A 15,156-nucleotide genomic window follows, 5' to 3' on the forward strand; every position below is an offset into this window, starting at 1 on the left:
TCCAGACAGAGATTCATATGATAACTTTGAACACATTTCTTTTTTCATAAAAATGTTGATGAAAAATTTTGAAGGTGTTTGGTGAGGGAGAAAATTAGGACCCAGTTGTTTGAATGGGTATCTTTGTATTTGTTGGAGATTCATTTATTCTCTCCATCACAAAATGTTTTAGTTTATTTTTAAAGACTATTTGTTGGAAATATTACAAGAATGGAGATGCTTAGTGAACTTGTTTCCAGTGTCAAATGTTGCTGTGAATGCTGCATTCAGCCTTCTGAGTAGTTTTATATTGTGAAGGCAAGCAGGACATTCTGTTACATTCTGTTAATTTGTAATGCTTTGGTAATATTAATGTGAGGTGTACGGATGCATTTCTCATGTTTTGTAATGTACATTGGCCTTGTCCAAACTCAAGTTTTCATTGATATTTTGTTTTGCCAGTGGAAACCCCAGTGTGAATATTCTCGTTTCTCATGTTCAGAATGGTTTATTTTGGTCTAGTTTAAATCTGCTACTGATTGACTTAAAGTAAACCAAAATAAGCCTTGATAGAAAGGAAACAAGAATGTAATGAGCACTGCAATAAAAAACCCTCAGCACCAAGTCTCAGATCAGCTAACTCCAGCGCACAGGTCTTAGGCTGTACACATTCAGTCTCAGGCTGGAGCTCTCAGAACAGGACAAAATGCAGGCGTAGCCTTCAGGGCTTCCCGGATTGTGGCACCGCCCCATCTCTCCATCATCAGAGCTGCACGGAGCGTACAACACAGTGATTTAAAGGGCCTGAAACTCCAGCTGCCACAGTAACAGCGACCAGGAGTTCCAGGCCCCTTTGAATCACTGGGTACTAGGCAACTGCCCTCTATGCCTTCCCCCCACCCACCATCAGCAGGCCTGTCTGAAACCCACTCTCTTCCGGGCTGTCAGAGTCCAGGCTCCAGCCCAAGCCCAAATGTTTACCTTGCAATTTTATTGCTTTGCAATAAAGCCCCATGAACCTGCAGTAGGGAATGCAGTTAGCCAAAGTACAGCTGTGAAATGATATTTTTAAAGGTTATATATGTAGTATTTTGTTGGTAATGTCCTGATATTAGCTCAGATCCTGTCTTAGGGTCCACCCATGTGGATTGCAATGGGTGTCCATGGGAAGCTGCAAAGGAATAATCCTTTGTCCACGTAAATACTGCCACAAAATCGGGAGTTTGGTTTGTACTTGTTTACAAAATATAATGACTAAAAATCATGTTTTATTCTTTAGGAATAAGTCAGCAACCTGATCCAGGCTTCACAGGGGCTACAGCTCCCCAGAGTCCACTGATGTCACCAAGAATGGCTCATACTCAGAGTCCTATGATACAGCAGTCTCAGGCTACTCCTGCCTATCAGTCCTCTACAGAAATGAATGGATGGGCACAAGGGAATATGGGTGGAAACAGGTAAATTTACCAAAATAGAAATGCCATAATTTCATTGTTAAATTCTGCTTTGTATGACACCAGTTAGTGTTCACACAAGGAAGTATTTACATTTTGTCTTTACCCTGCTTACTTGATATCTTTCACTCATTTGTTTTATTCTGTGTATTAACAATCTGCTTCTAATGAAGATGCCTTAGTTATACTGCTTCAGTGCCTATAAACTATGCAGAGAAGTGGCTGATGTAATGCATATAAGATGTAGTGTGACTTTCACTTTGACTAGAAGTTCTCTTCCTACATGCACTGGATTTTACAGAAGGCTTAGAAGGGGATCTTCCACAGTTTGTGGTTCTTCAGTTATTCCAAGGTCTTGATCATGGATGTGAAAGACGTCTGCTCTAGACTTTATGCTGTACAGGCCAAGTTTTCAAAATGTTATGCTTGAAGTCTGTCAGCAAAAATTTCTGTGCAGTTGCATGCATACACTTGTGAATCCCCGTGCTGTAACCATGCATCCAAATCTGGTATTCATGTGTGCAAATGGCCTCCTACAATAGCCATGCAAAATTATCATAAAAACTAACCCTCCCAGATGCTAAATATACTTCATTCCCCTCTGCTATGATTATAAGAATTGGAGGGGATGGTGTTTTACACACCCTCCAAAAATTCCTTGTTCCAAGCTGCTTTAGACATACATAGCAAGCAGCACAGCAGATTGGTACACTCAGACACATTAATTCCACATGTGGATAAGGGCATGCATTTTTATGCATAGATATCAGACCTTCAAGTTTGAAAATATAACCCACTGATGCTAATGCCTGCAACACAGCTGTCTTTGGTATATTGTATGGATAAATATTAGTCTGAGAAATATTCGGAGAGAGCACAATTTGATAGCGGCATCAGCATTCTGACTAGTCTAACATTGCTTTTTTCATTCTTTGCTGTAGCATGTTTTCACAACAGTCCCCTCCACATTTTGGGCAGCAAGCAAACACCAGCATGTACAATAACAACATGAACATCAGTGTATCCATGGCAACCAACACAAGTGGCATGAACAACATGAACCAGATGACAGGGCAGATCAGCATGACCTCAGCGACCTCCGTGCCTACATCAGGGTTGTCCTCCATGGGTCCTGAGCAGGTGAGGATTAAGCTGGAGGATTTACTTGATTTATAGTTTTTCTGGGAAGTTGAGATACCTAGTGGTGACAGTCATATTTTGAAAATGGTATGTTAAAAAGAAAACCTTCAGTTTTAGCTCTTCGGTCAAAGAACTGGGTAACTAAGTCACCTTTGACATCTTGATTTCTGATTCAGGTAGAGCATCACAATAGTCAGCATCACTTGGCTGCTCCATAGGTTCTGTGGAATTAATTTGGTGGTCTAGTTCTGCTCCCAGTAGATGGGTTTCCTCAGCACAGGTGACACTTAACTGGTTTCCTTGTTAATCATCTCAGGAATGGCACCAAGAACAAATATCAGGCCACAAAGCTTTTTTTCACAAGGGAGGGTGAGGCATATTACTACCTTTGGAAATGATTATGTTGTCACTGTCTCTATTGTACCTGCTCTGTGGATAAATAGGAGTTCAGCCTCAAAGACTGTTGATCTGGCACCTGTTACAAGCACAAAATTCATACTGTTTTTAATGTAATGTTGCTAAAGCAGGTGGATAATTTAGTAACCAAAATCAAATAATATGGTATTTAGGGACTGAAATTTCACTTTGAAACGTCTGTGTTGTCTAATAAGTTTCAGTGTAGTAAAACTAAGTGAAAGAATGGAAGGTGGTAGTAGAGGTTTGAAGGAGACAACTGTGAGAGAAAGGTGGAATGGAAGGTCTTCTCTTGTTTTTTTCATCTGAGTGAAATCTCTGCAAGCCAGAGCTTTAATATTCTTTAGTAACATCAGTGGCACACCAGCCCTCTGGTTGATGATACTCAAAATAAACATTTAAACCTCCCTCCCCTATTATCTGCAGAACAAGAGTTTTGAGGTTATTTATAGCATCTTTTTAAAGTCTGATTTCCAAGCCATGAAGCCAGAGCAAGTGGTTGCAATTTTGCTCGTCCCTGCTTCCCCCATTTCTCAGGAGCCCAGTGATCCCCTAAGCTCCTGTGGCACAGATGCATTACTGCCTAGGTCAACTCTGGCTAGCTGTTTGCTAAGAATTTGTTTTCAAAATATTGTGTCAAGATACCTGGAATATTGTGCATATAAAATCAAACAAAGTAGAGTAAACTTCTGATAATCCGTCACCTTTAGGACCCAAGGGGTGCCGGATTATCAAATACGCCAGACTATTGGAAGGGGGGGCTATTACGGGTCTGGGGTGGGGGGATGCCACCCCAGACCCCTCGTAGCCCCCCCCCTTCTGATAGTCGGGCTCTACCCCATGCGTCCCCGATTCAGCCGCTGCTGGTCAGTTTCAGCAACGGCTGAATCAGAGACACCTGGGGCAGAGCAGCTGGGGTGCTGCCAGGTTGGTCCCGCAGCGCCAAGGGGCAGTGCTATGGGACCAACCCAGCAGCACTCCAGCTGCTCTTCCCCAGGCATCTCCAAGAGCAGCTGGGGTGCTGCCGGGTTGGTCCCGCAGCCCCGAGGGGCAGCGCTATGGGACCAACCTGGCAGCACCTCAGCTGCTGTGCCCCCGGTTTCCCTGATTCAGCTGCTGGTCAGTTTCAGCAGTGGCTGAATCGGGGAAGCTGGGCACAGAGCAGCTCCAATTGTCCGGCAGCCAGAGCACTTCCGGGTTCCTGATGGTGCCGGACCATCAGGAGTGCCAGAGCATTGGATGCCGGACCAGTGGAGTTTTACTGTAGTCAATAAATGTTCAACTCAATTGGCAGGAAGGCATGGTAACTTGCTTCAGAGCAAGAGGATTGCAAATGTGTCCCCTTTTTATTTGATTTGGGTTTAATACTTACTAACACAAGGAGACCTGTCTTTTTATGGCATCGTCTTTAAAATACCCTCTAATGCTCTGGAAGATCCTTCATCTTAAATGGAAAAATTATTAATTTCTATATTAATTTGTGTCTCTGATTAAATGGCAGATGTAGTTGGGAAAGTTACTGTATAAAAATTATAGTTTGTGGTTTGTTTTCTTTCATTGATTTCCAAATAAGATGTGCCTCATTTACAAAGCTAAAAATGTATTTTTACTAAGTGCCAACACTGCAAACTAGAATGCTGGCATCATCACTAGCAGTAACAATAATTCTTCAGTGGAACATGAGTGATGGTTGTATTGATATTGTGCAAGGCAGACTAGAGCCAGGTTGCTTTTCCATAGCTATACTGCCTCTGGAGTGACAGTATAAATCTTACCCAGGCATAAGTCATATTGCTTTCTTTGTTACAGATACTTATTTTGGATGTAATTTGATTTTTGCTATGTAAATTGTTTTCTAGTCCGTTCCCCACACTTCGGAACAAAATAGAAAACACATGCACTGAGCCTTTGCATGTTACAACAAATCTTGTACTGCACCATTGTCAATCAAAGGAAATACTCTTCATGTACAAACACAATTGTTTAACCAAAAACCAGAAGTTTGGGCTGCGGCATTCTTTCTCCAGGCCCTTCCTTTGTAGAGCACAGTTCTGTATCTTCTGAATTGATTTTTTTCAATAAAGGTTGAAAAATCCATTCCTCCGATTGTCATTGAGAAGGGAAAACCTTCCCTAGCAAGCATAGAGGCTTCAACCATCAATTTCTGCAGAATTTAAACTTGAATGCTAAAAATAAGTAAGACTCTAACCCTTTTAGTGGAAAAAGATAACATTATGAACGTGTCAAGTATCAGAGAGGTAGCCATGTTAGTCTGAATCTGCAAAAGCAATGAGGAGTCCTGTGGCACCTTATAGACTAACCGATTTTTTCAAGCATAAGCTTTCGTGAGAAGAGACCCACTTCGTCAGATGCATGTAGTAGAAATTTCAGAGACAAATATAAATATACAGGGATAAGAAATGAGTACCAATAAAGAGTAAAGCTAGAGATAACGAGGTCAATTCAATCAGGGAGGTTGAGGCCCACTTCTAGCAGCTGATGTGGAGGTGTGAAAACCAAGAGAGGAGAAACTGCTTTTGTAGTTGGCTAACCATTCACAGTCTTTGTTTAATCCTAAACTGATGGCATCAAATGATGAACTATGTATCCACCGTGCAGGATTGTACTCATAATTCTTCAGAACAACCATTCCACTGTCCCTATAGCTGCACATCACCTTGTTGTACTTGGCAAAGCGATGAAAAGCAACAGAGGCCACACTGAAGGAGAGGCTAAGGACTTAGAGGTGCCTGTCACCCTTTTCCCCTTGATGCAGTCAAAATTATGGTTAAGGGTAATGTAGTGAAAAAACCTCATCCTCCCAGCAGAAGCTGGAGAGGAGGAAGGGGACACAGAAAACTTATTTTCCCTTCCACCAAGTAAGGAGAGACCTTAAATTTATCAGACACCTTCTAGCCAGACGCTGGCATCGTAGTATGGAAAATGGCCCGAATCTGGATTCATGAACAGCATCCTCCCTCTTTAGAACAGCTGGCGTTGGACTTCTCAGTGATCCCCTACTGCTAGACCAGGGTTTCCCAACCTATGTGTTGGGACCCAAAGATGGATCGCCATTACATTTAAAAAGGGTTGCCAAGTGTCTCCCCAGGTGGCTCTGCTCCTCTTCCTCCCCCCATTTTGAATTGCCTTGGGTCACCAAGTTTTCCTGAATTGTCAAAAAGGGTCCCCATCTGGAAAAGGTTGGGAACCACTGCACTAGACATTGCTGGAGAGCCACCCCTCATCTTGTATATCAGCTTTGGTCTAGTAAATGTGTGGTACGTTTATCAAGAGCTATCTCTACGCGTGAATCATGTTTGGTGTGGAGAAATGCACAGCTCCAACAAACTCTGGGACTTCTGCTCAGCAAATCACATGCAGATTGTTTGTTCAGCTACACCTCTCCTATTTGCCTAGGAGTGGGGGAGGAAATGTACCATTTACCCATAATCAGTATTAATGAGATGCAGCATGCATGATTTCTCACTGTGATTCCTTCCAAAAGCTGCATGGTGAGGTGGGAGCTGGGTAACAATGCTGCCTCTGTCAGTGAGATTCAGAAGATAGCAAGTAGCTTCAGGCCCTTCCCAGCAGGCAGCTTCTCTGAGAATGTCACTTAATAGAACAGGTTAAGAAAACACATAGGATGACAATACAAAGAAATAAATCTTTGTTTTAAGATAATCTCTCTCTCTCTCTCTCTCTCTCTCTCACTCACTCACTCACTCACACACACACACACACACACACACACACACACACACACACACACACACACACACACACACACACACACACACACACACACATTTTTACACAGGCACTTTTCTACCCTACCTTTGCTTCAGAGGGGGAATGATGTTCATTTGGATAATGGTTGATTGGTTGCTAATGTTGTCTTTCTACATTCCTTTCAAATTCCCTGGGATACTTTTGAATTAATCTGCTTCAATATCTCATTATAACTAGGTTAATGATCCTGCTATGAGGGGAGGCAATCTTTTTCCAAACCAGCTGCCTGGAATGGATATGATAAAGCAGGAGGGAGATGCATCTCGGGTAAGAAATAACACCACACTCACAATCTCATATTCACCATCTGGACAATATTTTTAAAGGTTTTTTATGGTAAATTTTATTTTTAATTCATCTGGTGGCAATTTCTATATTAAGGATCCTAGTTTAGATCCCAAACAGTATGTTATATCTGTATTCTCTGTTTTTCTGTTAACATTTATTGATATAACAAATAGACAGTTAAGTTAATCAAACTTCCATTCATAGCTTATTTGCTTTTACGGAGCAATGTTACAAGTGTTTGCAGAAAATAAAGGAGAGAGACCTCACTGTTGTTTTTTATGTTCACCACTGCTTATTTACCCCATTTCAAGTTTAATGTTTCAAGTGTAACTCTGTTTTCATTGTGTTGTGCTTAAATAATAATTGAAATTGTTGCCCTAAGCTGTTACCTTACAGAGTAATGGTACTGAGCAAAGTAAGCACAAATCTCTAGCTGATGAAGTACTTAACAGTTTTTTGGAATAGTACTGATTTACATTCAAGGTGATAGTAGTAGTATTAACAAGAAACTACTATAGAGTTCTCAAACTGGAGCCCCGTTAAATGAGGTGGATTTTGTAAGTGTACACTCACTGGAAGGTTTTTTATAGAGAATAACCTTCCAAGAAAGCTTTTACAACACGTGATATTTTGAGACCTGGTGTGATTGGAAGCAAAGTGTATTTCTCTGTGTGATTGAAACATCACATCAGAGGAAACCCATGCAAATATAAAAAGATGGTCACTACCGGTAGAAATTTCCTTGTCTAGGAGGCTTCAAATCAGAAATGGTTAAAAGTACTTAGTTTTCAAATGATTTTAAATCCATATGGATACCCTTCAAGCTTTCAATGTTCAGTCAGAATGCCATATGTTAAACAGGGATTGTTCTTCTGTAATATGGTCCCAAAGCACCATCTAGTGGCTGATGTGTTAATTACCATATCTTACCTCTAGTGTTCCTTTTATCTTCATCAAACCCCACCATATTTTCTATACCCTGAGTCTTCGAAGAAATGACTTGTTAGACTTTATGCAGAACTACCACATAGAAATAAAGTGCATTAAATAGTATTCATTCCTTTAGACGTTTACTCTTACCATAGAGTTGCCTGCACAGAGTCTCCAATGGCAAGATTATAACTGAGATCCACTGATCCTTCTGCTTCTGTTTTTCCTACCCACATTTTGATCCCAAAATTGTTGATCTCTGACCAGTTTTAATTTTCCAATTAAAAATATTCTCTGAAATGGAGAAATGTCTCTTCAGTATTGGCTCTATGCCAATGATACTGATAAAACGGGGAGGGGGCGAAGAGTCATCAGATCCATCAGCCTTGAGGATTGTGACTGGGGTCTATGGCGACAGGTCTTCTGAATAAGGATTTCAAAGTGACCCTCTGGGTCGAGAGAGTTCACACAAACTTTTGAGAACTTCCTTCCTTAAAAGCATGTCAAATGCCTGTCAGGCTGATCTGTGACCTGTGCTAGAAACATACCATTTAAAGCTGGGTTTCTTGTCACTACCAGTGATCGTGAAATAAAGAAAACTGGCAAAAAAAACTAGACCTGAAAACATACTTCCCTCACAGGAACTACAATAAAGATTGAACACAATAGCAAAATTTAGAAGTGGAACTTCCCCATTTTAGAGTGGGAAAAATACTAGAAAAAGAGAAAACAAAATCTTTTCAAGAGTCCAACAATTTAGAGATCATCTTCAGGTAAAGATCAGATGAGGTTAGATTTGCAATTGTAAGAGTTCCAGTGAGAGATACAGAATCAAGATAATATGAGCAGACCAACTGAAAACTTTTATTGCAATCAGTTCCAATTACTGAATAACATGACTGACTGAATATAGGTATGTAGTAAAGATTTTAAATGTGTTTGTTCTACTGTTAAAACTCTGGAAGTCATACAAAACTTTTGAATTTTTTGTAGGTTCATAGTACACGTTAGGTGTTTTAGTAATGCTTCCTTTAAAACATGAACTTGGACTGCAGTAGTTTTGAAATAGCCACTAAATTCCATATTAAGGCTTTGAGAAGACTTCTTCTCTGGTCACAATGTTCATGTTTACATACGTCTATATAAGATTCTAGCTTCAGTGTATTTTTTAAAAACACAGTCTTTGTAATTCAGTAACAGTAGATGAGAGGTTTAATATGTGTGCAACCCTCTATCCATCATCCTTTTAATCAACTGCCAAATATACAAATGAATACTTCCATCGGTAATCTTTTGAGTGTCTCGGAGATTGAGCAGTAACCAGTTTATTATATACTGGGTAATTTAACAAAAATGTTCTTAATAATCCTATAATATGAGAATTGTAAACCCGGATTGGATCCATTAGGAGACTATTAATCAAGAAATAGGATATGCTTTGTATTAGTATATAAATACTAAAAATCTTCAGTCTTTCACTTAACTATCAGTTGAAGTTAGATTTGTACTTAATACTGTTTCACTTTGTTTTTAACGTTAAGAGATAAAATTTTTAAAGCTTTTAAGATGCAAGAAAATATTTAACATGAAGCTCTGTTTTCAAAATGACTAGAAAATTAGAGCAATGAATGTATATTAACTAACTTTAGATGGCAAGGAAGAAACATCCAAAACCTACTTCTGTATAAAAGCAGTTCTCATCTCTGTGTATGGTATTCATAGAATCATAGAATACTAGGACTGGAAGGGACCTCGAGAGATCATTGAGTCCAGTCCCCTGCCCCCATGGTAGGACCGAATACTGTCTAGACCGTCCCTGATAGACATTTATCTAACCTACTCTTAAATATCTCCAGAGATGGGGATTCCACAACATCCCTGGGCAATTTATTCCAGTGTTTGACTACCCTGACAGTTAGGAACTTTTTCCTAATGTCCAACCTAAACCTCCCTTGCTGCAGTTTAAACCCTTTGCTTCTTGTTCTATCCTCAGAGGCCAAGATGAACAAGTTTTCTCCATCCTCCTTATGACAACCTTTTAGATACCTGAAAACGGCTATCATGTCCCCCCTCAGTCTTCTCTTTTCTAAACTAAACAAACCCAATTCTTTCAGCCTTCCTTCATAGGTCATGTTCTCTAGACCTTTAATTATTCTTTAGCTTTATTTTTAGCTTTTTATTTTTAGTATTGTTTAGCTTTAATTTTTTTGAAAGACACAGAGCCTGATTTATAGCACAATAACCGTACTTCTAAAGTTAATGATCTTCAAGGTTTCCGAAGGAACACGCTCTTTTAGAGTTTTATAACTGAATCATACAAAGTAACCGAGGTTTTTTTCACACATTTTTTTCCATTTCCCAAGATTTTGAACAGCCATATATATCCATGTAATGTATATAATTTTTCTCCTTTTGTATATACATTTTTCCTACTTACTTGGTGTAATTTTTTATTAGGTCACAGTGAATCAAATTCATTCTGTGCAAAAGCCCGTTGGGGTTATTAGAATAAATTTGGCCCAATGTGGGCTGTGCACTTTTTTGCAATATTTTTTTAAATCCTCATTTAGCAAAGTGGCTACACCAAAAGTGTAGTGACATGCTTCCTTATGAAACTTTATTTCTGTCTTTTGTATCCACAATGTGCTAATAGTGTGTCAATGTATGCCTTTATTGTGTACTAAGATTAACTCACCAAAGCATAGTTAATTCCTAATAGCCTGACCTTGAATGACAGAGGTGAGGAGTCTGTGATATTTTCACTCAATACATTATATGGATGTTCACAGTTTGATCCCCTGTGCTCTTTTAGACTATACAAGGCCCTCAGACTTGACTGCTCAGAGAAGTTCAGCTGTATCCACAGGCAGAGCTGGATTGATTAACAGACACAAACCTAGGGCCCTGGCTGTAAAATTCGAGGATATAGGAGGTCTGGTCTAGCCGTCGCAGCTGGGCTGCTGTCCCCAAGATGAGGACAGCCCACAAGGCAGTAAGCAGGAATCAGGGTAGTCACTACAACTGGGATTGATAAGCAGGAGTCAGGGTCAAAGTTAGGTTTGGGTCAGAGACTAGAGCTCAGTGGTAGCCCAGAGTATTGAGCATTGGCCTGCTAAACCCAGGGTTGTGAGTTCAATCCTTAAGGGATCCATTTAGGGATCTAGGGCAAATCTATCAGGGATGGTCCTTGGTCCTGCTGTGAGGGCAGTTAGCTGTCCCAGGCTGCAGAGACCCAGGTTCTAGCCCCATGGATCCTTATATTGGCTCTCTGAGTCATGATCTCTTCAGAATCTAGGCTTACATTTGAAAATGCTGTGTCCAGCCCTCATGGTTGCGATGAGTTTGGAAATGTGATTCAAGCCTGAGTGACCCCATTCTGCTCATCTGAGGAAGTGGGTTTTGCCCACAAAAGTTCATGGTACTATATATCTATATATATGTATATACAGGGCTTGCCGAACCACAACGAGCCCCGCTCGCCAGCCGCGCTATCCGGCGATCTGCACATACGCAGATTGCCCAAACCCAGCTCTTCCGGGTTACAGTCTACTCATCACAGATGAGTAGATTGTATTATTTGTCGAGCCCTGTGTATATATGTATGTATGTTAGTCTCTAAGGCTACATCTACACTGCAGGCTTCTTGCGCACAAAACTTTTTGCTCTGGGCTCTCCTCATACATTCCCCAGGGTTCCCCTTTTCCATTCTCACCTATCATTCCAGTGAGTCATTGTGGAGAAAAAGCAAAGGGGTGTTTTCAGATATGAAAATGAAATGACATTCTCAGAAGATTGTGCAGATCTTCATTTTACGACGAGCCTTCTCATTCCATGTGCTGTGAGCAGCAGTGAAATAGTTAACAACATTGACATTTAAGTTATTGTTGCTGACTGTATTAACACCCAGTGGAGAGAAATAGTGCTGTTGTTTCAAGCTCTCTGCAAGTTTGGGCAAACATTGCGGCATCGCTTTGCATGTGTTTAATGTTTTCGTTGTTTCCTTCAAAACAAGGGTTAGGGTTACTTTTTACATAAGGAAAGCTGAGGTCCAAGGTAGCAGACCACTGACAGGCACAACCAGTCCCAATTTGAGCCCTGCTTACTCTGCCAGGCTGTTGAGTCCGAAGAAGCCCTGAGCTCTGTGTCTTGCTAGTTGTAACCTTTCCTTTCTCTTGTTCTTTCTTTTACGTTTATTTTATGATTTTACTAGGGGACAGTGCCCCCTACTCGCTATGCTCTCCAACTCCCCTCTCTTTGGGGGTAAGCAAGCCCAACTCTCCCCGCAGGGGCCACCCCAGCCTCTCGGCCCCCCGGGCACCAAGGAGGGGAAGGCCAAGGGCCACATCAGCTGGGGAGGGGAGGACCAGGGGCTGTGCCAGATCCAGCCACTGGGAAGGGGGGTCACGCCGGACCCAGCCTCTTTGCCATCCGATCCCTCTCCCTGGGCTCTCGGCCCCTGCCCATGCCCACAGTCAGCCCCTGGCCTCCCCCATCTCTCTCTCCTTACCCCCCATTCCCTCCTCTCTGGTCACAGCCAGCCCTGGCCTCCCCCTCGGCCCCACCTTTCCCACCCACCCCCAGCCAGTCCTGGCCTGTCCCTCTCTGCTTTCCCATCCCCATCCTGGCCTCTCATCCCCTCCACCTCCCTCCCTGGTTCCAGCCAGCCTTGGCCTCCTGCCTCCACCTTCTCACCCCCCCCCCCCCTTCCCCATTTCCCTCCTGACTTCTTGTCCTGTTCCCTCAATTCTCCTCCTGGCTCTTGGTGCCCCACCCCTCTCCCTGGTTACAGCAAGCCTCTGCCTGCCATCCAGCCTCTCAGCCCCCCTCCACCCACCAGAGGAGGGCCAGAGCTGAACCAGCAGCAGCAGCAGCTCCTTGCTGCACTTGAGGGCCTCCGGCATGGAGACTTGAAGCGTGCACGCTGCTGGGCGTGTAGCCTCAGGGTTTTCTCCTCTCCCTGCTCCCCTGTTTTCTCCTCCCCTTGTGCTACTCTTGCAGGAGGAGGAGGGGAGAAGGTTACAGGCTGGAGAGCCAGGCAGGTGGCGGTCCCACTGCACCTGGCCCAAGCAGCCGGAGGTGGCAGTTCCCTGCTAGGTCCCAGAGAGTCAGGGTCCCCAGCACAGTAAGGAGCCTCTGCTGCCACCCCTTGGCCCTCCTGCAGGAAAGCTGGGGGCCAGCGGGGAGCCCAGAGCACCCCCGGAGGGGGAGGAGGAGAACCCTCAGCCTCTTCCCCTTCCGAGGACTCTTTTGAGACAGGAGGGAGGGGCGACGTAGAGTGACGTGATGATGTCACTCTACCACCCCTCAGGAAAAACTTTCTTTAATATATAGAGAGATAACACTTTTAAAAAAGTGAAACATCAAGAAAATTGTGAATGAAGGGTCTAATTATAAGCACAGATTTCAGGGATAAGAAAACTCTCACTACGGTCTCACTAAAACTCTCACTAAAATTCCCACTGACTTCATTTGCAGTTCTGCCTGACATGCCTGAAAGATCAAAGGCCATACAGTATCAACACACAAAATGAAATCCCTCGCTTTGTCAATTTACATCAAAACTGTAGGGACAGATTTCCCATCTGCCACTGTGCCTGGGTGCATGCGCTGGTAAACAGAGAATTAGCCACTGTCCCACAAAACTCTTCAGCATTTGCATAACTTTAAGCCTGTGAAAACTCCCATTGGTTCCAACAGAACTTCTAGCGCAAGGGTCAGCAACCGCCAGCACACGTGCCATAAGTGCCATGCAAGCCGATTTCCCGTGGCACATGGGGCAGGAGCTCAGCTCTTCTTCTCCCCTCAGCCACGCAGCTGTAAGCTGAAGCAACAGCTTTGGCTTTCTGCTGGGGCTGGGGGGGCAAGAGACGTGCACACATGACTCTGGGCTGCCCCTGCCCAGCCTGGGCATGCAGCTGCCAGGAGTTAAGGGGTTAACCTCCCCCTCCTCCTGGCTCCAGGCTTCTTGCTTCAGGAAGGGATGAGGCTGGGCTTGCTCTGCAGAGCCATGGCTGGGTGGCCAGCACACATGATGTACCAGGGCCCAGGCTGCTCCCTGCGTGCAGTGTGAGGGGGCAGGGAGCCCCTTCCCCAGCACCACTGCACCCAGCTGGGCTGGAGCCAGCCCTGGGCTCTGCCTGTCCCCAGCCCTGGAACCACATCCTGCAGGCAAAGGGCAGGTACAGGCAGAGAGGAGACTCTGCTCCCTCTCCCCCACCTCTCCTCACTCCAGCACTGTTCCTCTGCTGGTGAGTGCGCTGGGGGCACAGAGAAGTGAGGGCTGAAGGGGGGTGAAGGAGGATGCGGGGGCGGGATAGGAGGGAGCAGCAGTTGCACTGAGGGGGCACAGGACGATGCAGGAGATCAGGCGGGGGGGATCATGGGGCTGAGGGGAGCAAAGTTGGAGCAGAGGGAAGATGTGATGGGAGGATACAATTTTACTTTGCAAAAGCTTCACTTTCTTTTACTCCCCACTACTTTGCCTCCCTCCCAACCAGCTAGCTATTTGGCTCTTACCTTTTCTGCGTTACTCCCCCAAGCCCCTCCCGTCCCAAACTCCCTCTCATACCCCCAAGCAACACCCTCTCCTGCCACCAAACTCCCTTCCAGACCCTGCCCTCCTCACCCCGTCCATCCCTATCTAGGATTGCCAGGTGTCCGGTATTCTACCGGACAGTCTAGTTTTTGCACCCTCAGTCCAGTAAAACAATTCAGAAAATACCAGGCATGTGCAATATCCAGTATTTTCTGTTTTTTCGGCTGGGCGGGGGAGTGGCTGGGAGGCAGGGCTGGGATCGGCGCTGGGAGCCTCTGGTTGCATACAGAAGCTGGGTGGGGGTGGAGGGAGTGGCTGGGAGGTGGGGCGCAATCAGCCACTCCACCCACCCGGCTTCTGCAGGCAACCAGAGGCTCCCAGCACCGATCGCAGCCCCGCCTCCCAGCCTGGGACTCTCTCTGGTTGTGTGCAGAAGCCAGGTGGGGGGACTGGCTGGGAGTCTCAGCCACTCCCCCCGCCCCACCAGGCTTCTGCACACAACCAGAGAGAGTCCCAGGCTGGGAGGCGGGGCTGCGATCGGTGCTGGGAGCCTCTGGTTGCGTACATAAGCCGGGCGGGGGTGGGGAGAGTGGCTGGGAGGTGGGGCGCAATCGGTGCTGGGAG

At 44.3% G+C, this 15,156-nt stretch overlaps 1 protein-coding gene across 15 annotated transcripts in view; it reads left to right on the top strand.

Annotated features, from left to right (window-relative positions):
• NCOA2 (nuclear receptor coactivator 2) overlaps window positions 1-15,156 on the top strand; it is a 271,603-nt gene that overhangs the window by 251,197 nt on the left and 5,250 nt on the right. For all 15 annotated transcript variants that reach the window (XM_075920545.1, XM_075920547.1, XM_075920540.1 and 12 more), the window contains 3 exons: window positions 1,259-1,436; window positions 2,375-2,573; window positions 6,957-7,046. In XM_075920545.1, the coding sequence (XP_075776660.1) occupies window positions 1,259-1,436; window positions 2,375-2,573; window positions 6,957-7,046 (467 nt within the window). The remainder of the gene's footprint in view (window positions 1-1,258; window positions 1,437-2,374; window positions 2,574-6,956; window positions 7,047-15,156) is intronic.

The sequence above is a fragment of the Pelodiscus sinensis genome, chromosome 2, assembly GCF_049634645.1.
Source record: "Pelodiscus sinensis isolate JC-2024 chromosome 2, ASM4963464v1, whole genome shotgun sequence".
NCBI classification, from domain to species: Eukaryota; Metazoa; Chordata; order Testudines; family Trionychidae; genus Pelodiscus; species Pelodiscus sinensis.